The 26,840-nt window shown below is 38.9% G+C and overlaps 1 protein-coding gene across 9 annotated transcripts in view; it reads right to left on the reverse strand.

Moving 5' to 3' along the window:
- GRIK1 (glutamate ionotropic receptor kainate type subunit 1) overlaps nucleotides 1–26,840 on the reverse strand; it is a 161,469-nt gene that overhangs the window by 30,994 nt on the left and 103,635 nt on the right. For 6 of the 9 annotated variants that reach the window (XM_040646819.2, XM_015299614.4, XM_040646813.2 and 3 more), the window contains exons 5-10: nucleotides 24,230–24,283; nucleotides 22,068–22,241; nucleotides 18,997–19,140; nucleotides 4,948–5,055; nucleotides 3,752–3,796; nucleotides 616–729 (exon numbers count right to left, since the gene is read on the reverse strand). In XM_040646819.2, the coding sequence (XP_040502753.1) occupies nucleotides 616–729; nucleotides 3,752–3,796; nucleotides 4,948–5,055; nucleotides 18,997–19,140; nucleotides 22,068–22,241; nucleotides 24,230–24,283 (639 nt within the window). The remainder of the gene's footprint in view (nucleotides 1–615; nucleotides 730–3,751; nucleotides 3,797–4,947; nucleotides 5,056–18,996; nucleotides 19,141–22,067; nucleotides 22,242–24,229; nucleotides 24,284–26,840) is intronic. The other 3 variants (XM_040646828.2, XM_015299627.4, XM_040646844.2) reach the window with 1 other exon arrangement.

A 26,840-nucleotide genomic window follows, 5' to 3' on the forward strand; every position in this document is an offset into this window, starting at 1 on the left:
TAGCTGGGAAAAAAAACAGTGGCATAAATGTCCACAGAGAAAACATGGGGCAGGGCAGCTGGCTGGAAAAACATTTTCATATTTTCTATTCATCATAGTAAGGACATACTTCAATCAGTCTGTCCGCTGTTTGTTGCTTTCTTTCATTCCTCTTCATTTAACTCCCAGTTAAAAGAAAGGATGTACAAACAGTGGCTACAAAATTGAGCATTTGTGTGTGCTAATTCTTTTGGGAAGAAAAGCATACAGCTTTCATCTCTGAAATATTGAAGAATTCTTTTGGGAAGAAAAGCATGCAGGGTTCATCTCTGAAATATGGAAGCAAGCTAAACAATTTTGAAGAGAAAGGTGTCCCAGATTCTTTCATTGGTAGTGGGGTATTTTGAGTCCACTGCATGGATGGATGACAACTGATGCTGGTTCTGAATCTATATTCAAAAATTTGCTTGAAAACAGAGTATTTTACCTAAATGTGTTTTAGTACGGAAGAAAGCAGAAGTAGAGTGCAGGGCAGAGGTGTCACAGTGGCTGTGTAGACCCCAATACACAACACCAGCCATGCCTGCAACCTGCACCATGAGTGGGGAGACTCCAGTTCTGCCCACCAAGACTTACCAGAATGGTCGTGACAATCAGTGTCCGGTTAGCCAGCGAGTCTGTGATGTTGGTTGATCTGTCCTTGTTGCTGTCCGTCATGTTAAGGCCACTGTAGGAGTTCCACACGCCGATCTACGCAGAAGAGAGCAGGTGAAAGTCTGTCCAGACGCAGTGAGCAGGCTGAGTGAAATGCAGCATTTCTCTAAATGCTCATGGCCTGGTCAGTGTGCACTGGCTCTAGTCACCACAGAAAGAGACAGCAGCAGTACAGGATGCTAGAGAAGTGATATAGCTGTAGATCCGCATAAGGCAGTGACATTAAATGGTTGATTGTCACATTTAGAAAACACAGGGAATGTAGTGCTCTTTCAAAAGCATGTTGAACTTGTTTGGCTGTAAGACTATAAGGTATGTCGATACAGCTGTGTATTAGCCAATTTTCTACAAAAGTGGAACATGTTGACTTCCTTTCCTGCTAAAAAATGTCAAACGTCTATTTTTATGGATTTTTTACTTCTGTAAATGGTAGAGTTGAAACATACATCCAGACCTCTGTCTTCCGATGCAAGAGATTAAAAGCTTGAATAAATATGTTGAAGCAGATTGATGGATGCAGTGGCCTTTTGCTTCTGTTATGCCTTCATCAAGTTTAGTAAAGATTATTCTGTTATTTATTTACTATACATGATAGAGCTAGCAAAGTAAAAACATCTCACCCCCTGAACAGTGTTTGTTTAGCAAATATACGTGACCAAAGGCAAAACTGATTTTTAATTCCTTTCTAACTCTGGAAACAGTGAGGAATTGTGGTATTTATTGTCTGATCTGAAGCCTAAAGGGAAAGATCTCCACTATTTCAGTGGATTTAGACTTCTATTTTATGCTGACAGAAATTATAACCTTGGAGTTAATCTATTCAGATAAGTATTTACTTAACAAAAATGCAGTCTGAAAGCATCGTCAGATTTTTTTACCTTCGGTTTACATATATAGTGTGGTTGAGGGCTGCTGTAAGAAAACCTCAGGCAAGGAGCTTGCTCAGCGTGGTTTGTATTTTGGACGTTTGTGGAGAGCACGGAGATAGATGGCTTGGAGGACTGACATAGTCCATCCACTGAACCATTTGCACCACTGTGCCACTCTGCCAGCATGTTTCAGCTCTACCCAGAGCTGCTTCTGGATTCTCTCTCCAGAGATTGCCCATGAAGCTGACAAGGAAGCCTAAGACACTCTCCACTGACTCGTCCTGTGGACTGAGGGTCTATGCCCACCATCAGAAGCTCCACCATTAGAGCGCCGCAGGACTCTTTTTCTTTGGATGTTAACTGAGCTAGATAATGCTTCTCCTTTTTATCAAACCCAGAAGATTAATTTGCGCCCGCTGATTATCAATTTGGGGTAATAAGTATATCATTTCATACAAACTTTGAGTTTGTGTCCCTGAGTGCCACTGCTCTTGTCTTTCATAAACATTTTCTCCGAAGTATACTTGGGGATAGTTATGTCTTTTTTTTTTTCCCTTAAGTATTTTTCAAGCATTCCCTTTGTTTCCAAAATTAGATCAGGTTGGGGAACTGATCTGTAAAGTATACACAGAATAAGATGTTGTATATTATGATAGTCTGCACCAGGAACATAGTAAATAACCAGCGCCCTTGAATTTGCACCAGGGTGCCTGAGTTAATCAATCAAAAGCTCTTCTGCTTGTTGATACTGACTTGATTTGCTTTTATCGACTGGCAGCAGGGAAGAGGAGAACAACCATGAAGAACATGGAACAACACAGTCACAGTGCATACAAAATACACCAGGAGAACACTCTACATCTGAAGATAAGGATGACACACAGGTCAACCTTGATTAGAGCAATGGAGGAGGTCAGAGGGGCACTGGAAGAATGAGGCCAAGGCGGTACATCACTATGGTGAATCCAGGAGATTTATTGCAGTTTAGTGACAAGTCTGGGAGTTGTCATATGCCTTTCTCAGCAAATCTATGTTCTGAACTGATTGTAATTTGGTTTAAATAAATTCAGAATAACAGGAGTGCCTAGACTCAAAAGCCAGATTGGTTCAATAGCGTTCTGCATGTCAGGTAGGATGATCTATTCATCGGGAATGAGGGAAATTGAGTCCTTTTGCCTTTGCCCCGCTGATTGATATTAAAACAAAGGTACTAAGTCTGTCCTTCACAAGAACAAGAAAAGAGCACTGTGGGATATTTTACACTGTTCTACTCCATAGTATTGAAAAACACAAAAACAAAACCTTTTTTAATTGTGCGTGTGGGAGAGGAAATAATAAGAGCTGTGCAAAAGATATAAAAAAGATATAATGCTAAGTGTTATAAGAAATTTTCAACTTGTGAATCCAAAACATTTTAAACACAGTAAACGCAATTGTTATCTTCTCCTTACAGAATGGTGACTTTGTGGTACAGGGAACTGTGGGTTGTACCTCCAGCAGGGAACAGCACATACAGCTTGTCTCTGACTCCCACTTTGGAGCCTTATCCACCAGGCAGAGACATCCCATGTCAAAAGGGAACTGAAATTTGTGAATTCAAATCTTTTATAAGCAAGTTTAGTTCAAATTTCCATATGTTAGTGAATGACAGCATCCACTTAATCATCCATATTATTTTCTGTAAGGAGTTAATAACACACTTGTCAAAATTTTGAGTCAATGATGCTAGAACATTGCCTGCACAGTATGTGTTCTTGTAGGAGGCAAAAATACTCCCCGCATGCTAAAGCAGTCATGTTGCTGGTGCTCATAGACATTTGAAATGCTGTAAATTTACCACTCATGGTAAATCCCAGGTGAATCAGAAAGGATAACTGCTGAGGAAAGGACTGCTTCACTGAAGCCAGGAGCTTCTACTCAAAGAACGGAAGGGATCAGCTTCCAAGAAATAAAATAATCATGAAAAAAAGTTCCTGATGAAAAATCTGACTCCTGCCAAGGTCTTTTTATTATTTAGGTCTACAGTATTTCAAGTTCGGACAAAACTTATCATGCTACAACAATTCACATTCTCAGATTGACTGTTGTCTCTAAACTGCAATTTAATTTGAAAGTTACTGTCAAAACCTAAAGGATGAGTCTGAAGACGCAACCCAAAGGTTTTCTGCATCACCTGTCTGTGTACAAACCTTCTTCCACACTTTATATAAATGATTAGAAACCTCGCCAGCAGCCTTGGTACAGAGAAAAATAAACAGAGCACTTCATTAAAAATGAAAAGAGAATGAGTCTGGAGAGTTGTGTGGGAGCAATTACATTTAACATCTCAATTAACCCACAGCAAGCATCACTGAGTCAAGCTAGTGTACCCAGAGCAAGGGACAATGCAGCCTCTAGCTGACATGAGCTGGTGATACTCACCTTGGGGATTTGCAGTCACTTGCAGTAGCTGTCCATTACAGTGCTCATTTGGAGACCATGCTGGCTGGTCAAGAGCATGGCAAGACCATCCCATCTCCCTCTGGGAGCCCACAGACCCTGCTGTTCTCCAGCACAGCCCCTGGCTGGCATTGCTGTGGTTTGCATGGTAGCAGCAGCTATTTCGGAGCACAGCCAAAAACATCCTTGGCTATTGGGTTCATTTTGGAGTCAAGGAGCCCTCTCCACCCTACCCCTCTCCATCTTCTGTACAATTTGTAAGTGGTAAATAAGGGAAATAAGAACTGTTGACTTCAAATTTGCTTTTCTGAGGCATGTTTCCTTGAACTTCCTCAAAGAATGTGAATTTTATTTGACTTCATTTTTTTGAATGCAGAACCAGTTTCTGGAATTGTACTATGCAGAATTTTCTGCTTTCAAACAAAGATGACATAGCTAATTTAGTCACCTGTTCAGCATAACCCAACATAAATGGTTAGAAATGTAAGGGCAAAACTAATGATCATGTTCAAAAACATGAACATTTTTTACCATCTCAAAACTTTTTGAGGCTATTACTCCACCATCTGCTTTTCTCTCTCCCTCATGTTGCACCTTTTAAAAGCAGTAAATGTAAGTCTAAGTTTTATGTATATATGTATATACATACATGTATATATATAAACTTAGCACACTAAGTTACGGTGGCAATGTGCACTTAGATTAATTACTGACATTCAGTAGTGACATCACCAATCCAAAAGTCCTCTCCAATACCTCAAAATGAAAGATACACATTTTAAAATAATTTAAAAAATCTTAGTAGCTCTGTTCAATGTCACAGTGTTTTGTTTTGGTTTGGTTTTTTTTTACCCCAACTGTAGGAAACTCAAGCTGAGGAAAATGGACTTTCCCATGCAACTGCCAAAGTAGCTTTCTGTCATTGTTTTGCAAAATGTCTGGTTACCTTTTCCGTTCCTTCTTCCTTGAGACTAATGATGTCCAAATCAAAATCCTTCCGTAAGCCATCAGTTTTGTTGAAGGTTATGCGCCCTGTCAGGCCATCCCACCGTGCCTGTGAAAACACAAAAACACTCTTCCATTTACCAGGAACTACTACTCTAAACCCACAACAAATACTGCATTTCAAATTAGCTGTGGCATTCAATCACTTCTAAATACTTTCTCTTAAAGTAGGCTGTTCTGTTATTTTGATTTAAAATAGCATCTTCCATTTGTTCTTCCATCTAGTTTCTCTTCAATATGCTTTATATTTTAAAATCAGACACAAATTTGTGACAGCTTGCATATGTATTGTAATGTATATAAAAATGAAGTGAGAAAATAAAGCATGTATCGCATGTGCCCAATGACAGGGCAGTTTTGCACTGCATGAGAGAAATCAAAAAGTTATGTCTGAGCTTTGGGTCTGAACTTCGGAGTAAGGCAGTCTAAAACCAACAACATCCCTGGAGTGATACTGTTTACTTCAGCCCAGGACCTTGAAAGTTTTCCATGAGGAATAGATAATGACTGGCAACTGGTACTGAATGGGATCCCCAGGAGGTCTTTCTTGAGGGAAAGTAGCTAACCATCCCAAATCACCACAGGTTTCTAAACACTTCAGTCATGCTTTTCCTAGTCTCATGTACTAGGCACTGCCTCTGCTACTCTGGGCCTGAAAAACTGGATTTTTCCAGGAAGAGATAAGTGAAAGAAGGGCTTTTGTCATAATAGTTTGGTTTCTTGGGCAGGTTACAGATGAAGAAGATCCGAGTTCCCAAGTAAGTAAACAAGGTGTATCATTTCTAATAGTGATTCTTGCCTGTGCTCATAGATGTTGATGGCATGAGGAGGACGGCTCTAAAAGCAGGCTTTCAGGTAAAACACACCGAGTCAGAGAGCTAATAAACAATTTGTAGTGTAATGTATGCATGAGTATTATGTATTTGAAGAATAGCATAGGAGTCGGTCTAGATAGCATTTTGTCGGTTGTATCATAGCTAAGTGAATTCATTCTTTTCTTATTTTAAACATTAGCAGCAGGAATAAATTAAAGTAACAAATCCTGTACATCAGCCTATAAAGCCATGATGATTCCCTGCACTGAGTAATGCTGCTTCTCTGTGGCAGGATCAATGTCCAGAACTAACTTAGAATCATAGAATCACAGAATATCCCAATTTGGAAGGGGCCTGCAAGGGTCACCGACTCCAGCTCTGGGCTCCACACAGCACCGCACAAAAATTAGACCATATGTCTGAATGCATTGCCTAGATGCTTCTTGAACCATGGCACCTGGGACCATGACCGCTGCCCTGGGCAGCCGGTTTCATGCCCACCATCCTCTGGTGAAGAATCCCCTCCTAACCCTCAACTTGACCCTCTCCTGAACTTATGCAGTTGAAGTTTTCTGCTATTTGTAGGCTTTCCAGAATGCTCACATTTTTTTCAAATGAGATTTATCTGTCTCACATAATCCCTCTTCTTCCCCCAGAGCTGATGCTTAACTACAAAAGAAAGAAACTGATGCATTTCAAACTGCAGATGATTTTCATAACCTATTTTGGGGAACTCCCACATTGGATTAAGTTCTTCAAAGAAAAGCTTATGATAAATGATGGCAGATTCTTCATGCGCATCAGCTGTTTAATTCTTAAATTACAAGCTTTTCCTCTGCACATTGCTATTTGCTTAATTTAATTTGTTGTAGACAGATGACATAAAGAAAGATGCATTAAAAATCATCATATTAAGAGAACGATGTCTCTTCTTCGCATTAAATCTAAATTCCAGCTCTGATTCCGCAAGGTTTAATCTTAAGGCTGTGCTATCACCACATGTTGCAGGAAAGTCTAGATTAATCTAGAATTTTGTGTGAATAAATTGGGATTTCTAAGTACAGTTAAGCAATAAAAAAAAAAATAAACCACAGTGGCAATGATCTTTGTATGAGACTTTCCACAGTATTGACATGGGAATATGAGAAACCTTCAGCTATAAACAGTGAAACACTTGAGGGTATCATGTGCTGTTATAATAGACCTAACATAGGAAAAAGACAGAGGAATGCATTTTGTTATATATCTCCTTTCTACTCTGTCTTTTTATTACTTCGACATGACCCCCATCTCCTATTCGTAAAGATGGAACATTTTTTTAAGTATGATCTTTAGCTATCCATTCCTCCTCAGAGGGCAATTTGTTTCTGTGAAATGTTCACATTTATTGATTACATATCAGGTGCTCTGCTTCTCTGCTAACGTGATATGATCTTCAATAAAGGCATAAAAGGAGGAAATATATTAGGTTTGGAAATAGTATCAGGAACCTAAATCTCAGTTCTGCATGATAAAATGCCAACTCACTTTTGAAAGAGGTGTTCTCCATTAAAAAAAAAGAACTCAACAGATGTTACAAGCTGCATAGGTGCATGCCTAAGGTTCAAGGTAGCAGGCAAGTGCATTTAGTCTTTGTTTACCTTAAGCATCATTTAGACTATTAAATAATGATTCAAATTATAAACAGGAATAAGGGACTCTTTCTCAGAAGAGTTGACCTTCAATTCTGAAGGTGTTCTCTGGACCCTCTTCATGAGACACGGGCTACATAAATTTAAATTCTGTATGAAATCCTCCTATAATCATATTTATTTTATTTATTCTAAATAAAAGTAAAACATTTGAGTTAGAGTCCAATGAGCATCATTTAACTTGTTACTTCAAGGCAGCTATGTCACATGTGTCTACAGCATGTCCAGACAGATGGGTGATGTTTCTTTCCTGATCAGAAACCAAAGATTTCTTCAAGAACTAGAGAGAGAAATGAGCTAAGAACGTGCTGTCAATCCTGGGCCCTCCGCAGTCTAGGATAAAGCTCCCCAGCTTCTAATATGATTTGCGTCCTAAGGCACAATTGCTTCTTGCATGCAAAGAAACTGTAATGTATCAGTTGCTCGGAAATCATATCCGTATGCCATGTCTAGGTGCCTGTCAGTTAAATCGAGTATGCGAGTGCCTATTAGTTATCATGTTCAGACAAACAGAACGGGCAGCAGTTGCACAGTTCTCAGATGCAATTAACGACTAGAAATGAAGCAGAACTTTTGGAATGGCCAGAAACTGCATGACTGTTGAACACAGCAATGAGATTTCATGCTTTTATATGCAAGATTTATAGCTGTTTTAATGTTTCGAGTGCCACTCTGTGTTAAATATTACAGGATATAATAAAAGTTGAATCGGAACTTAATCAAGTAATTCATCAAAAGAAATTGCCTTTTTACACTCTGTCCTTGCTTTAATATTGTGGAACTAAGGACACAATTTGATACTCTTACAGAGAGAATGTATTTTTGATATATTTTTTTTTAGCATAACTTTGAGTACAGCCTTCAGCTTAATTAAAAAATGTGATTTTCAGTCGCTTTGCTTGTAACGCCCTTTGCTCGTCTTTGATCCTGTTTTTGCAAGGTTGCAGGCTGCCTCTGACAACAGAGCTCTGATGAGACGCTGCTCTGCTCGTTCAGCAGTTTGGTTCACAGCAGTTGGGTACTGCGCCATTTAGCTGAGGTTTAAAATAAAATCTCACAGCCTCCAATACTGTGTCTTATCAGATAATTATAGTGCCTACTTTTAAGATGTAAATAATTGATAACTTCCTACTGTTCATTAAACAAAACAGGGAATTAACCCAATATGTTAGCTAGTCAGTAAGCAAACCATACAGGACCTTCAGCTATTCAGACTCTTTCTTACCAAGCACAGGGAAGACAGTGAGTGGATAGAAGAAATTACATCTGAATTTCTTACAGCTAAATCTTTAGTCGTCTCTAAAAGCTGTCATGTACCTGAAAAGGCAAGCTACCAAAGAAACCAAGTAACTAAAACTGAAACTTTCTATTTAGAAGATTAAGATTATGGGTAAACTGCAAAATGACATCTGGATTTAAATGTATAAATCACAGTATTGGTTTCCATACAAAAATACAGATGGAAAATTATAACAAATGGAGAAGTAACGTGACTTAACTTCTAAGAGCAAACACTCCAGAAGCTTACAATCTATTCACACAACCATCATACGGTCTTTATATCAATTTCCACTTCATCATCATGAGTCAATTACTGTATTTCAGCCAAAGCCAATCAATGGCTCAGTCACAAAATCATTTCCAAACTCCCTCAGTTAAAACAACAGGAGCATTTTAGGTTCTGTTTATTCTGTCTCCGGTAGACCTCACAGATTTCCTGATTTCTGTTACCCAGATATAACTAGATCAGTAAATCATAATGCCTAGTGCATACGATGCATGGCTTGAATAAATTTTCCTTTTTATGATATATTCATAATGGCATATAGACAGTTTTGCCAATGCAGTACTGTGGTACACAAAAATATCAATCTTTCTCAGACAAATTGATTACCTTTTTGTGATCTTATTTTTTCCTACTCAGTAGATGTGTATCCAAACATTTTAGTTAACTGTTTATCTCCCTGTGGCATATTTGCTTTTTCCAAGCCCAGTGTTGAACTGATAGATATCCGTTAATTGAATTTCACATGCAATTCAGATTAGAGAATTTTCTTCAAGGCCATTTAAAAAGCATTCAAAGTGTCCTGGCAATACAGAAGTGCACAATTTTATTCTAATTTTTAAAAATATTATGTTTAATTATGTTTCATAATGTGCATACATTTCCTCCCTTCTATTAATATTCCACTTATTCCAATGACCTGTGAAATAAAACAGTTTTTCTGAACCGGTTCTTTGAACCTTTACTTGTAAGTTAATCATGCAATCTCTTTAGTTTCAAACTCAAGTTTTAGCCTTTTAATACAATTTAACTTACAGTTTAATAATTCCCACTGTTCAGAACATAAGTTTCGTCCCCATTTTAAAGGCATGTCTGGAACTAATGTTAGCAGCAAGCTTCTGAGGCACACATAGGCACCATTCATATACAAACAAAACTGTGATTATATCACTTTCAGGTATGTGTACATAATACATCTTCAATACACTGTATGTGGAAAACTCATGATAACCTAACAAATTTTAAAAAGATATAGACAAAAGGAGGAGTTAATAGAACTTCTGAGGGAAAAGCTATTTTAGAGCGGTATTATTGAGGAAAATCAACTGTTCTGCTGCTCAGCTCCAAAGAACTAGGTACAAACTTGGCTTGTGCTAGGTATTCTGACAATTTGCATCTACCAATAACTTTAAAGTATAGTAAGTAGAAGATAACTAACACCTTATCTGAACATTATGCTCGGATATAAATGTGGTGCTAAACAACAGCCTTCTTTTAAAAGCGCTACTTTTAATTTCTCAAGTATTTTATTATTTCTCAAGTAATTGATTCGAGACATTCTCACAGTAGATGATGGCCCTTTCTTTTTTTCTTTCTTTTTTTCTTTCTTTTTTTTTTTTCAGTTCCTCTGTAATTTGAGCATTTTGATAACTTATCTTAAAGGCACGCAAACAGTAGAATTTCTCCATGTAGTTAATGGGATTTTGCAACTGTAGTTGTTTCATTGGACTGTTCACTATTAGAGAAGTCCAGTAAAAGGAATGGATATCATTCTATCTACTCAGTTTTGTTAACAGGATTACCTAGGCCTTTGGTAGATTGCTTTACTGAGCAACCTACAGTTAACCTAGAACAATAAATAACTGAACTGCATTTTTAAATGATGGTTGTGTTTTCAAAGATACTTTAAAAAAAATTTTTTTTTGTTTTAATCTGTGTATATTTACTATTAGAACTTACTAGATGAAACTGAGCATGTATTTCTGATTTAATGAAAATTTATAGACAATTGCAGTCACAAAGTAAAAGGTATTAACTTACCACTATCATGTAAGTTTTTATAAAAGAGTAACAACTTATTGGCAATCATCTGACCTGGAATTTAGGAAGACAGTATATTTATTTTCAACACTCCAAATTATGTTTACTCATTTACCATTATACAGTGGCAGAGACATTCTAGCTATTCATTTTGTACCTCTACATCCTCTAAAATGACTGCATTGGGTGTTTGGACTGAAATTAGGAAATTTAACTTACCTACTGGTCTACTAAAATAAAGTTCTTAAAAACAAATCAGTCCTGTCTTGAAGAGAGACTTTACATTATAATTTGTGCTAGCCACCACCTTATTAGAACATTTCACCTTAGACAAACATTATTAGTATATGGTGAATGAGAGCAAAGCTATCTCTGCAAGTGGTGCAGTGACACCATCTCATTTCAGTTACAGCATCCCTCAAATTGTACTGACAGTACGGGTGCCACAACCCAAGTGCAAGACCTTCCACTTCGACTTGTTGAACCTTATGAGTTTCTCTTGGGTCCATTGCTTGAGCCTGTCTAGGTCTCTCTGGATGGCATTCAGTCACTCAGGTGTGTCAACCACACCATACAGCTTGGTGTCATCCACAGACTTGCAGAGAGTGCACTCAGTCCCACTCAGCAGGGGAGTGTTGTCATTCTCCAAGGAAAACCACTTTTCATTGATCTCCATCCAAACATTGAGCCACTGACCCCTACTCTCTGGGTACGATCTTATAACCAGTTTCTCATCTTTCAAGTAGTCCACCTGTCAGATCTACATTTTTCCAATTTGGAGAGAATGATGTTATGGGGGACTATGTCAAAGGCCATACTAAAGTCCAGATAGATGATACCAGTGGTTCTTCCCTTATCCACTGATACAGTTATATTATCATAAAAAGCAACAAGTCTGATGCATAATCAATGAGCATATAGATGCATATAATCAATAAAAATACAGAGAAGTTAAGCTGGTCTTTCAATAACATATAGCTGGAAAGATTATCATGTTGGAAAAGATAATCAGAAATAAATAGAAAAATGCTCACTGCTGTTGCAGGCTCACAAAAAAAATCCATAAGAAACAACATCCAGAAAAAAATCCTTCTGTGGCAGTCAGTGGCAGTCAGCCCTTAAATGGGGGGGTCTAGGAGAGGTGCAGCCAGGCTCCACCTCTTCCGGGCACACAGCTGAATTGCCTTCACCTGTGCTCCCACGGATGACTCAGTGCTTGCCTCAGGTGATCAATCAGAAGTTCAGGCCGTGATTTAACAGTTCCCATACAGTTAGTAATAAAAGTAACAAGGTTGATAGTTTACAGAATCGTTATTGACAATTAATGCACTTACACTGAGGTCATGAATTGTGTTATTTGATAGCAAAGAATAAGACAGTGAGTGAGCTCCTTTACTCACATAGCTCTAAACTTCTACTTCTTGACTACAAAATCAGAAATCCGAGTAGTTTGTAAAAATTTCTCATGTAGCTTCATGCTCTCAATACTGTGATTCACTCTTCTACAGATAACCTGCCCAATCAAAATGCTAATGACCACGCAAAACTTTCTTTTAATTCTCCTTTCATTTCTTTCCTTTTGGAAGAGAAAGTTCCTGCTTTGTTAGAAGAGACAGTTGATAGGTTTAAGAGATAGTGCTATTGCTTCTAGTTGCAGAGGAAATCATAATAAATGTGCTCTGAGCCACACATGAACTTATCAGCTCTTGCAATTAATCCTCTTATTAAAGAAGATTGTCAAGGATTAAGGAATACAGTGAATTAGTGTATGACTTTGCCATTATCCTGGTCCAAATCCAGCATAACAGCAGCAATAAAAGTAGTTTCAGCATTCACCACTGCAGGGTGAAATTCATGATGTGCCAGAGTCTTTTTACTCAGAAGAGTAAATGGCATTGAAATGGAAAAGAGGCGGTGTGGGAAGGCTTGTTCTTAGGAAGGAGTTTAGGCAGCTATTATAAGACTGAGCACATCCCTGTCTAGAAACAAGAGATAAATGGTGGATGAATAGAGACGAGGGATTTCTTAGGAAAGAAAGGTTTCTATGAAGTGTTCAAGAACACTTGTTTCCAGGGCTGTGGCTGAGCTTAATGACTTTCAGGTAGTCATATGAAAGGCTTTTGGTATGATATATTTGACAAACAAACTGAATACTTGAGGATGACAGAGTAGGTGGATTCATTTCAGAATCTAGGTTTGAAATGCCTTTGAGTTCCATCGAAGCTTACACATACCAAATAGCATTATAACAATACCAGAGGTGAGGGAGTGAGAGTGAAGGATCAGAAGGGAAGGTTAAATCTTACATTCCTAGGAGGAGCAGTGTTTGTTATACACTGCACAAATTTGGCTGCCACTAAAGTGGCTGTGTGGGATTACTGTTGACTCTGAACTTGGAAAACAACTTTACAGTACTGTGATAAAAGAGTACAGCACTGCACTGTAACAGATACCGATTGTACAGGTGAGGCAGTATGGGCAGATCCTGACCCACATAGCTATCAGCCTGAACATATTAACAGGAGAAGAGCCATTACGCATCTTTTACAGAGGGGAATCACAGCCTTTCCACCTACAGAGCTTCTTCATCTAGATTTCAGGCCCTGTCACTTAAGTTTTAGAGTGATTTGATAGCTACATGTGTAGACAGTGATTAGCCTGATCATGTCAGTGCCTTGGAAGTATCCACAAAGCAAAGGTCTACTTTTCTGTCTCTGGTAACTGAGGCACAGTTACTGGAGCTGGCTGAAAATGATTTGCTCATGGTTGCAGAGAGCCCATAGCAGAACCAGAAACCAAAGTCAGGGCTTCAGTGTTCCCACCCAACATCTTGGGTGGGAAACATCCTCCCTGACCATGCCGTTGTCTTATTACAGTGACACTGACTCACTGAACAACAGAGAGCCCATTGAGACTTCACATGATGCAAAGCACTGTGTCATTTCCACCCGAGATAACAGAACCCAAGCAATGGAATATATGTGAATGAATGAGTAGGAGGCTGCGTCCTTGATGAACACATTGTTTCAATAAGAGTACACTGTTCTGAAATCTAAACCATCTGTATTTAACTGTTATCTTGCAAAGTCTTTGGAGCAAAGGCTGTTCAAAGTGAACTGCTCAATGGTGGCACAGCTAGGGCTCTTGGGAGCTTTTCCAGTACAAGTAAGTTTGGGCCATGTGCTAACACTTAAATGGAAGTATCAGTGTGGAATAAATGATGAGCATTTATAGTAGGCTAGAACATATAAAATATGTTCCAAAAAATTGATTTTGTGCAGCAAATATAAAAAAAATTCTCCATATATTCAGATAAAAACAGTTTATAGTAATTCTTGCTCACTTTTTAAACAAGTCTACTTTCTAGGCAATGCTTAAGAAAGTAAAAATTGAGTGGAAAATACATAATCTTTTTGCCAGATTTCTTATGTTAATTCTAGGCATCGTAGAATCAGAGACTTGCTGATAATTTCTATCTATTCTACTCTTACTATCAAGTTCCAGAACTATTATTTTGATATTTATGTGTGCACAGATAATTGCATAAATTTTAAAATTTTATTTCAGAATATAAATGTCTGTTGGCATTAACCTCAGCCATACATTATCTTCATGGAACATACCACCATAAGAAGATTGCATACAGTTTTTGATCCAGAACATAGACATATTGCTCTTACTGCTGGTCTCTACTAACTAGCCATGCTTGAAACATATTTTGTCATCAACAAACAGAAACTGAAATGTAGATAAAAATGCTTCAGATTTTTTGTTTAAATCTTTGAGATTTGTGAGTGTGATTCTCTTTGAGGGGAATAAAGTTACTGAAGATAAAGTCTGCATCCATATCTTCTGAAATTCTGCTCTATACACTTGTTCTTTTAGTTGCTTCTGTGTTTGAGTGAGGGGAGCTCACATTAGTTCACTAGATAACTAGATAACTGAATAAAAATCAATAGATAAATGTTATTCTGGAACTCAATTCATGATTTAAAGGGGACATGACCAGGGAATATGATCATTTAGTTGCGAAAAATTGTTTTATGTTTACGCACATTTTCCTTTCAGGAAGGGTGGAATCAGTCTTTCTCTCTTATTCCCTCCCTGAAGAGAGAGAATGACTTCATTTTTCTTTCTGGACATGAGCAAGATCTGCTCAAATGCTTCTGCAAGGGCTAAAATATTACAATATCACTTAGATATCAATGACATTAGGTCACTGAGACAAGTTTCTGACAAGGATTTACTTTTCATTAAAAAGATCTTTATGAGCTACTGTAGAATCACCTTGATCCTACACAGTGTATTTTATGTATAAAATCCTCCTTTATGAGAACTAGTTGATGACCTCTCTGACCTCAAAGTTGTCCTCAGGTTGAAGTGACTTTAGGTAGGACTGCTTTTCTGTGCAATTTTGTAAATGGTTCCTATAATCAGCATTAGCTCACGAGATCTTTAGAGAATAGAAGATTACTCTTTCTGTCACTGTAACTGATTGTTTTCTAGCTTCAGACATTTTTTCTTTTGCTTATCTCTCATAGGCCTACTAGTAGTGCAGTAAGTCTTGGTCATTAGGAAAAACAGGCAGTTGTTTTGATACTGTTTTTACCTGGTACACTTACGTGAAGTCATTAGGCCAGTGGAGGAGTATTCACACATTACAGTACAGTACAATTTGACTTTATATACTCTGAAAATTCAGAAGCCAACTCCAATGAGCTTGCATTCAAAACAGCATAAACCAGGAGATGTTTTGTCACAGAATATCCACTTTCCCATTGCTTTCTGGAAGAAGCTAGCTCTTGTTCCTAAGGACCAGGTACAGCATTTGACTTTGACTTCCCAACAGGATAGTGACAAGCTTAAAAAATTTAATTTGCCCTCTGGAGAGTGAAGAGGCTTTCCACCTTATCCTCTGCTTACGTCCAGAATGGTTCTGACGTCTCTTCAGTTACCAACGGTCTGACATTTTATAGCATGGGCTCATTGCTAAGATATAATGCAAAAAAACTGAACACACCAGGGAGCCATTGAAGATCTTGCCAAGCTCTAGCACCTGCAGTACTTATTGCATGCAACCTCTTGGTCTGAATGTTATTCAGTGAGACCAGCGTGTCCTTAGAGCAGCCTGTAAAATGGCTTCACATATTACAATCTAAGATAATTAAACTGTATTTATGTGGGCACAAACCATTCTTTCTGCCTGCTTGACTTTTTCTCTCCATGCCTTTCCATTTGATTCGTAATTTATATAGTTCATCCCTCCTTGCTGAGCAAATCAGATCCTAACATGAGTTAGGGACATCTAATCATATTTGCTATTTAGTTTCCAATACCTGTTAAAGCCTTCAAGGGAAATATAATACTGTCTTATTAAACCTTATCATGCAATTTTAATAGCCACTTTTTTTTTTTTCCTAGAACAAAAACAGGAAGATAAGACCCTTGCTGTGTTTAAATCAGTGTTTTAGTGACCACAAAAGACACTATCTGCACAACAATCACTAATTAGCTCACATATCTCACTCCATACAAGAGAAGCCAGCTGTACATGATAAATGGGAACTCTGTAACTGCTTAACAATAAACTCTGAATTGAAACTGCTGAGATACATCTAGAACTTCTGGCAATTCAGGACCCTTAAGCTATGTGATCAGCATCACCCAAAATAGGTGATGTAGATGTATGCAGGTGCATTCACTGATTACGAGGTCTTTTGCTAACTTTCAGTATCATTGTAATTCTTTTAAAAATGCACCAGAAATTATATGTCATAGAATCATCAAGGTTGGAATAGACCTGTAAGATCACCTATTCCAAACATGAATCAATCACCACTGTGCTCACTAACCATGTCCCTCAATGAGTAGCGCTGCTACCTCAATTTGCTTGAGGTCAAGAAGTACAGGATCAAAAGGTTCCCATTCATATTAAATCAGGAGGGAGGGAGAAGTTCATCCTCTGAGATCATTTTCATGTCTTCTACTGATTCTGCTTACAGCCTTACCACTTCCTCCCCAAAGCAGGAGCTGGATGCAATATAGCTGAGATCAGTGTGAGTAGAAAGATCCAGCACTGTCTTCTGTGAGCCTTCCCACAACTGTGTCACTGCTGGGTAATATTTCAAAGCTTTCTTGATTCTAAAAGTCAGGTGGTCTTCAGTACTAGTGTGACTCTTGTCTTTTCCTTATATTTTGTAGTTTATAGGGAAATCTTAAAATCCACAGAACTGTGCGTGGAAAGTACCGTGTTAATAAGTATCACCTATCTGTGTTGGTGAATCACCACATTGTAGACTGACTACGGCAACTCTAAGAAATTTGCTTGGGTTTGTAGGAGGTGACAATAGTTCTTGTATTTAATATCTTTACTGACGACCTGGATGAGGGCACTGAGTGCACCCTCAGTAAGTTTGCAGATGACACCAAGCTGGCTGGAAGCGTCAATCTGCCTGAGGGTAGCAAGGCCCTACAGAGGGATCTGGATAGGCTGGATAGCTGGGCTGAAGCCAATGGGATGGGATTCAACAAGACCAAATGCCGGGTCCTGCACTTTGGCCGCAATAACCCCAGGCAACGCTACAGGCTTGGGGCAGAGTGGCTGGAAGACTGTGTAGAGGAAATGGACCTGGGGGTGTTGATTGATGCTCGACTGAACATGAGCCAGCAGTGTGCCCAGGTGGCCAAGAAGGCCAATGGCATCCTGGCTTGTATCAGAAATAGTGTGGCCAGCAGGAACAGGGAAGTAATTGTCCCCCTGTACTCAGCACTGGTGAGGCCGCACCTCAAGTACTGTGTCCAGTTTTGGGCCCCTCACTGTAAGAAAGACATCGAGGCCCTGGAGTGTGTCCAGAGAAGGGCAACAAAGCTGGTGAGGGGTCTGGAGCACAGGTCTTACAAGGAGTGGCTGAAGGAGCTGGGATTGTTCAGTCTAGAGAAGAGGAGGCTCAGGGGAGACCTTATTGCTCTCTATAACTACCTGAAGGGAGGTTGTAGTGAGCTGGGGGTCGGCCTCTTCTCTCGTGTGACTAGTGATAGGACTAGAGGGAATGGCTTCAAGCTGCACCAGGGAAGGTTCAGGCTGGACGTTAGGAAATACTACTTCTCTGAAAGGGTGGTCAGGCACTGGAATGGGCTGCCCAGAGAGGAGGTGGAGTCACCGAGCCTGGTGGTGTTCAAAGAGCCTTTGGATGTTGTGTTGAGGGACATGGTTTAGAGAGAACCATTGATGATGGGTGAATGGTTGGACTGGATGATCCTGTGGGTCTTTTCCAACCTTAGCGATTCTATGATTCTATGACTGTACATGTCCTGTAGCCACCACATCTTCCCTTTCAGCTTGTTCCTAAGATATTTGTGGATTCAGTTGTATGCCCTGATGTGCTGCCACTACTTACTTTGTACTTCAACATACAGGTTCTGTTCCACCTTCCCAACTTCTAATGAATTTGGCTTTGAAAGGAATTTCATTGTCATGAACCAAAACTGGGGGAAATGGTGAAATATATGTAGGAAACTACACACAATTTATAATTTTCACTTTCACACTCTGCCTTCAAGGAGAAGCTTCCTTTTGAGATTTGTAATACAAACTGATTTCTGGAAAATGTGTGGGCATTTCACCTTGTGTTTTTAGAATATTTATGGATCAAGATATCCCAGTGATGAGATCTTATGAGATAGTGCATAGCCTCATGAAGCAATTTGCTTCTTTAGAAATAGTGATTGCAGTATTTTCTGAATGTTGTATTACTCTGTGATTCATCAAACAATCTGTAAAACAATCAGTTTAAAGTGGTGAAATGACTCTTTCATTTTTTTGAATGCTTGTTCATTTTAGAAGTTATAAACATTCATAATTACCCAAGCAAAACCCATAGGAAGTCTTGCGCCTTTGCCTGAGATTTTACGACACTTAGGGCTTAGCAGTTCCTGTTTCTCAAAGACCAGATAAAGCTGGCACTAAAACACAGCCTTTGTGCCTGTAAAACACAACCTTGTGTCTGTAAATCAATGTTTCTCCTCTGGGAAAGTGAGGAAAAACTGGGTGCCAGAAATCAGAATACAGCATATGACAAAGACCAGGGAGCAATAAAACAAGCCAGTACAGTAAACAGAGGAAGGATTATGCTGGCCATAAGCAGATGGTCTACACTTACCTCTTTTATCAGATTCATAAATCTGGGTCCAAAACGCCATGGCTTGTGTCTATGACACTGCAGGGAGCTGACAGTCATTTGAGAGGCACGCTGGGAGGCCACTGCTACCATGTAAACTGCGTCGTACATCAGAGCTGCTTCAGTCTACGTGAAAAAAATAAACACAGAAAGGCTTTTTTTAATATACCTCCTTCTACTGGCTTCAATACTGAGAAGCACTACCCTGGGCTGGTGATAAGGAAGAATCCACTGCTTCCTTCCTGGGCTCTCCTTGGAAGTCTGTTGCTGAAGATGATAGATTTGTTTGGTTTGGTTTGGTTTTCAATGTAAATTACTGCCATACTATTTTCAGGTGGACTCTGGGAAGAAAATGCAGAAAGGAGCTTGCTTGCAACACCATGGTATGGAGAGGAGTGTTAATGAGCCACTAGTCATACAGCAACACAGATCCTGGCTTTCCAGGGAAATTGGTCCCACTGAGCACCAGGTAAGTATCTCAAAGGTATTTACTGTTTTTAAGCATCTAACTGCCCTCGGGTATCTTGGCTGTTGACACTAATGGGTACAATGGCTCCATTGAGCTCCAGCTATGGCAATTCCCCTGCCATACCTCCCATGCCACCTTAGAGGGAAGTGACTTGTCTTTTTGAGGTACCTTAGTGACAAAGGTGAATTTCTATGTCTACATTCTAGTTGTCATAGATAGACAACACCTGAAATCTGATACTGAAATCTTACTAAAAATTGCTGGATGCTTGTTGTGCATCAGTATTTCTTTTGAGAATTGACTTATTGGTTTAAAACCTTAGCCAGTAAGTCCCAGACTGATATTGCACAGTCTATAAACCTTTATGGGTGAATTTTTTTTAGAAAAATCTCGCCTTTACCCGCACTGTACTTTGTTGATCTGGTGCTTGAGGTAGGACTGCCTATGTTTCCCGTAATGCATGGGGTTGTGGTAAGAATGAAGTGCTTATATTTCTTGAAAAGCTACTGAACAATTAAGTAGGGGCCTTTAAAAAGGCAGTAACTGCAGATGAGAAAAGCTGGACATGTTTATATGAACTGCAAAGTTACACCATTTTTTATTCCTTTCCTGTGCTACTCCCTTGGGAAATTAATAGATTTGATTCTTTGTTTCATTTACCTAAGTACATTACAACAGCACCAGTCTTACCAGCATTAGATTGTCAGCAAAAACTCCATTGCGATCTGAATTTATCAACTAATCTTAATGTACTGCAGATGAGGAATTGCTCTTGACACACTAGTCAGGATCTGCACAAAACAATGCTCTCACAACTCGAGCAAATTGAAAATGTTATAAATGGTGAGGCAAGCAGGAGGAGACAACAACATCTGTTCTTAGTGTCAAGAGTCTTAAAACAGATACTTGTTCCAAACAGACGCACTGACTGAAGGCCTGATCCCAAACCCCTCCATGTCAGTGAAAAGATTCACATTAACCTCAAGTCAATGGGCTTGAGTACAGGTCTTTTTACTAGACAAGAGACACGTGCATTCAGGATCGAATTTTTTATTGGTGCTGATGTCCCTGTTGGTCTATGTCCAAGACTTAGAGGCTCTGGAAGTACTTAGTGAAAAAGTTTCAGTGCACACCTTGCTTTGCGCTCCTAATTGGGACCACCAAGGTCCCAAGGTCTCCAGCATGGTTAGTATGCTGGGAAACACTCCCCAACCTGGCAGTTTGGATCTCATGTTTGTGTAATTTAATACTCATCCATCCTACCTTGCAGTAACTGGGATGTTACACTGCTTCTTCTTGTCATTTGTTTATCCTTGTCTTTCTTGTTATGTTTTAGCCCTTGGGGTAGCACTGAGAAACAAAAAGTCACCTAATTTTCTGAAGAAAAGTGCCTAAATGTTGATACCCATTCTTATGCATAAGAAGAAGAGGTCCAAGAACTAGTCTTGGAATTTGTCTTTCTGATTTTGATTCTGTTTAAATTATTGCAAAGAAACTCAAAGGTCTACTTAGAACAAATACATCTCTGTGTGCGATTTGGGCATAAAGTGGGATGTGAGCTCAAAACTCCCTTATGCTCTGCTCATCTCCTACAAACTGTGATCAGGGCAAAAATTATAGCATGAAAGGAGAAATCCTGAATTAACAATAGGATATGTAATCCTCATCTCCTTATAATGTGCAGCTTGTCATAGCCATATTGTCTAATGAAACATAGCAGTACTGCAGCTCTCTATCAAACTGAATAAGCAGAACTTATTATGAATACTTAAACACTCACAGATAACTAGGAAGATGCTTTTCCTGGTGTTCATGCTGTTTCAGAGTATCAAGGACACTAAGATATTGGAGAGATGCAAAGGAGGGGATAAGAGATTAGTAAGGACTTAGATTTTCCTAAAATCCTAGTTTCTCTCCTGCTTCTGAGCACACAGTTACACTGCTGAAACAAGCTATATGTATGTCTATATATAAATGCTAGTGGTAGCATACATAATGAATTTCTCTTCGGGTGTTAGAATGCTTCAGAATTTCCTCTGCAATCATCTGCAATAATGCCTATTTGGATCACCTCTACCACCTCTATCCAATACAAGACATATTATCCTACACCGCAAAAAAATGGCAGCCCTCTACCCTGCAAAACTGGATGGAGTCATACGGTCTGTGTGATTGCTCCTATTCTTTCTTTTCGTTCTTAAGGAAGTGGTATGGAAAAAAAAATCCTAATTTCCTGACTTGATACCTTTCATTTATCTTTAAATTATATCTTAAAAGCCAGAGTTGCTGTAGATGATAGAAATGAAGGGAAAGGGTTCTTTTTCAATTTAGAAATGCTATTACCTGTCCACATGTACAATATCTTTCCCTGCAGGTCATAAATTCTATACCTGCTCTGAAAGTTTTTATTTCCTGTTATGTTTTTCACTCCATCCAGAACATTAATGCAGAAATGAGACAGTAGTATATACATTTGACAACAAAAAGATGGATGGTGTAGGCTGTAGGCAGCATGACGGAGAGCTGTTACTCTTCTCCGTAGTGTGCTATAGATGCCTTTGCATCGTTGCAGTTGTTCACTTACTGTCATCATGCCATCAAGGAGGCCAGTCTCTGGTTTTGGTGGTGCCTGCAGACGCTCCATTGACCATTTCTCAATGACTGATGAAACCTGGGGATTCTCGATGTTGAGCAGGCGAAAGCCTGTCATATTGACTCCGCTGTATCTGTAAGGTTCCAGGTCCAATGCAAATAGATCCTGAATCAACATTAAGAAAATAATCAAAATCAGATGTAGCATTTTTAAAGCAAAATATTCAGAAGATACAATTAGAGAAAAATTGTATTTGATTTTTAATCCAAAGCTTCTGTGCTGTTTTTTTATCCCTGAGAACTCTGCTTGCCCTCAAAACTTAGCCACAACCATATCAGTTGGAAATCTGAATAAGCAAAGGTTGTGTGAAGTACAAACTACATATCTGCTTTGTTGGAATATGCAAATCAGGTCTCCACAACAACGCTATTTTGCAACCAAACCACAACAGTGGCATCTAATTTTAATTTTTATCTGCCCTCTAATAGTGCTACAGTGTTGACAAACCAACATGAAGAATTAGTTGGACAATGCTGAGCTTATTTCTGAACTCTGGGAAGGAAAACTCCAAGAGATATCAAGAGCAATACACTTTTTCTGCTTATGAACCCCATTTTTCTTCTGTCTTGCCTGCTTCAGTGACTTGCTGCCAGCATGCCTAATGGCCATGTCGGGCTAGTGCACAATAACTACATGCACTGCAGTGCTCGTTGTTTACAGGGCAGGGAAATAATGGACATTTTAAATGGTATAACTGCGTGGCAGATACCACAGCTAGATTTATCAAGTGGTGGTAAGATGATAACTGCATTTCAAAGCCTGAAGACCTTTTTTCTTCTTCTTTCCCCTCCCTCCCCCCCCCCAAAAAAAATTTTTTTTGCTGATCCTGGAAAGCTGGTAAAATGGCAAATATGTTGATCATGGTTTAATACAACAGTAGCTGTGAAAATATCAACACTTATACCACAACACATAGATACCATCAACAGCGTTTACTGCTTTTTTTTTTCTAATGTACTTAGTGCTCTGTACTATCTATCTCATGCATATTGTTTTTCTTGGTTACCATTTTATTGGTAGATTCACAGCTATTGCATAAAACAGTATGGTCTACAGCAAACCCTATATTTTCACAATTTCCTTAATGTTAAAATGGGTTCAGAGAGAACTATTTCAAGCTACTACTTCTATTCCAAACAGTTATTGTATTTTCTGACTAATGAATTGACTCTTGGATTCAGAATGAATTTTCACTTCCACGTGAAATTTTATATGGAAAGGAGATAAAGAATATGCTAATGCACAGAACTGACACAATCCAACTTTCTAGGATTGCTCTAGCAATACTCTCACTTGTCTGTCTTCCTACAATGCAAGTCTACAACACAAAGAGATCTTTAGCATTGACTCAGTTATATGTAGTATACATGTTAAAATATAGGAATGTGTCTTGAAATAAGTAATTAACATCTGTATTATAAAAGAAAATGTATAATTTGTCTTTTTTTATCAAACAATTCAAGAGAAATTTAGAAATATGTGATTTTCTTTTCTGTGAGTAAATTAGATAATTAATAAGGATGCAACAATAATTCCTGACACTTGCTAAAACAAAGCACACATCTTCAACTCTGAATTACTCTTTTTAATAACACCGTACCCAACAGAAGCAGCTTGGAGGGACAGAGTCAGTGCAGTTGAGCCTGGTAGTCTTCAACTAGCTAAAAATTAGGGGATGCTTTTTAAGCTAAGCAAGGACAGACTGAAGAGTAAGCTCACACACTGTGCTGGATGAGGGCTGTACCATACTGCCTGCAGAAGGCTTGGCCTCAGCTTTGCTCCAAAGCCATTCATTCATTATTTCACAATTTATTCAAAGCTATTCGATCATTATTTTGTACTCTGGCCTGCCTTTACCAATGACTGCACCTTATATGTGATACTGAATTTGATTTCCATTGTGTTAAGGTTTTGGTTCGTCACACTGACACTGCAAAACTTGTGACTCTTGATATAGTAAAGACTGTTAGTACTCATCTCCAGGAAATTCCTTGAGTAATTGCAACACAAATCACAGAGGGGAATGGAAACTTTCTAGCTGACTTTTCTTCAATGGAAAAAAAAAACATGCCCAGATCTTCAGTGTTTCTTACCAGTGTCGTAAAAAAGTAGTGGTAGTATTCAGTCATCATTCCCATGGAGAGAATCTGTGGAAAGAGATTAAAAGTTGAGTATATTTTACATTGGATGCTTTCAGTATACTAAAAAGCATGGGTTAATCTGGAACGATGCCAGGTGAAATTCTTTAGTCTGCAGTTTAGAAATGCTAAAAGGAATTTAATCAGCAGACGGTTTATAGCAGGGGGCCAGATGCAAACCTCTGGAGGGATATGGTTTTCCTACAGCCCCTGTCCAAAAATTGCTGAAAATGCTTACATGAGGCCACCCGCACTGTATGTTATGGGATGCTCTGCAGTTCCAGCTTGGCATCACCTACACTTATTGCCACATCCATGCACACTGCTACTGTGACGCAAACATATTGCCCTCTTTGGGACTGTGTGAAGCGGAGGAAAAGCTGTGAGGTAGAAAACCAGTGGAAAATTAATCATCACGACAGAAATATAGGGAAAGGTTAAATGTTATTCAGTCTGGATCACAGTAAAGTAAGCGTGTGCTATTAATAGTATTTTAGAATGCTTTTAGCAGTGCCTGGATAGTTACTTGAAAGACAGGGGAAAATGATCTGATGTGGCTTGCCAAAATTCTTTCATAATAGAAGCCTGTTTGATTGTGTAAGGAAATTCCTCATATAAAGAAAGAGAAGAACCTAAACTTTCTAAGCTGCAGAAGATAATAAAAACAGCTCAGTGTTAATCACAAACAACCAATCCATTTCCAGCCACTAAAAATCAAGCCAGAAGGCAAGTATTTTACTGAAACACTCCATTGAACTTACATGTCAAAACTGCCTTTTTTACTTCTTATTTTATTAATCCTCTTCTATTACATTTCTTAGAGTTATTTTATTATCTGGAAAAGTCAGCAGCCTAGCAACCCTGGAGACAGATGTTCCTTCCCTTTTTATGCACATAAAATTATATATGGTGGCATCAGTGAACACCTCTGCATGCTGTGTTTCCCAGATGACTTATAGAATCAAAGAATGGCTTAGGTTGGAAGGGTCCTTAAAGATCACTGAGCTCCAACCCCCTGCTGTGGGCAGGGACATGGCTGGACTGAATTCTGCTCCCTGAACCAGCTCTGCTTCTGTGACTGTGGTTGCTGCTACTGAAGGAGGTGCCAGGGAGGACTTTTGTGATATGTGCTTCTTTTTAGTTGGAAGTGTACGGAAATATTCCAAGGATTTCATATGGGACATGGAGCAACTTCGAGGTATTAATGATTCAGTGGTGACTTGAACGCAGGTATGCCTCTGGATACCTAGATTTACTTGGTCCTGAATCTCACAGTTGGTTTATGGTGCTACATAATTATGACAATAAGGTTATACCAATAAATGCAGAGGACGGTTACAAATACCCAGATTTAAATTGTTTATTCATTAAAGTTTTAATTCTTAGCTTGAGATATAAAGTCTGATACTGCATTTCTGTAATAGAAGGTATACACTCCAATCCTCCTGTATAGAAATAGTAAGATGATAGAGGATCAGGACAACACTAAGTTATATAACATCTTTAAATACAACTTTAAGTAGAAAAATATATTAGCTTGAATGATTACCAAGTGTATAGCCTGGGTGTTTGGGAAGAATTACTTAGTTTGTGCAGCTGCAGACACACAGCTCCTGGGTATACAGTTAGTTAATCCAAGGTAGCCCAATTATTATTTTCCTCACACATCCAAAGGCCTGAGAGACAGGTGCGTTTGCCTCCTGAACACATTTTTGATTAAAACTTTTTTTTTTCCCCCCAGAATATTGATTCCCAAATAAAGCACTATAAACTAAGGGGGCAGAGCACACGCGTGCCTGTGAATAATAATGATTTCAGAAGTCATACTACAGAACTACATCTGAAAAGAAAACAGAACCCCTGACAAACAAGGACAACTACATGTAAAAAATGGGATTCGATGAACAGTGTTATTCGTCATACATGAGATACAGGTTCACAATGGAGGTGTTCAAGAGCCATGTGGATGTGGCCCTGAGAGACATGGCTAGCGAGCGTGGTGGGGGTAGGTGATGATTGGACTAGGTGATCTTAGTGGGCATTTCCAGCTTTAATAATTCTATAATGTCTAGCAGTGGAAGAGTGCCCTAGATTTGGCAATGACCTGGCTTCAAGGGCGCCATGAGAGAGGCTTGCTGAAGTTCTTCCAAGGAAAGTATTGCAGCCTCCCAGGAAAGCTCAACTGATGTGCTACTTTTATAATTTCTCTATTGGCAATGACTCAATTAAGATGTGAAGCTACAGATAGCTGGAAGGGAGCTTGTAAGTGGAACACACACAGTAATCATATCCTTTTCTTTTTAAGGAATAATTGTTGATGCTTGGTCTGTCTCAGGTTGGGCCCTCATCTGCTGCTGAGCTCTCTCACTTAGCATTGATCACGGGCTGCACCAGTTGTGTCCCCATCCACCTCCCCCACCCTGACACTCATTAGCAATGGTAATTAATTAACAGATACATAGTCCTTAAACTTTCTTGTGATTTGTGAATTAGATTTGTAGATTGGCCTAAATAAAGTGCTTTTTATTCATGGCTCCAAGAGACTTTGCAATAATAACTTATTTCT

The sequence above is a fragment of the Gallus gallus genome, chromosome 1, assembly GCF_016699485.2.
Source record: "Gallus gallus isolate bGalGal1 chromosome 1, bGalGal1.mat.broiler.GRCg7b, whole genome shotgun sequence".
Classification (NCBI taxonomy): Eukaryota; Metazoa; Chordata; class Aves; order Galliformes; family Phasianidae; genus Gallus; species Gallus gallus.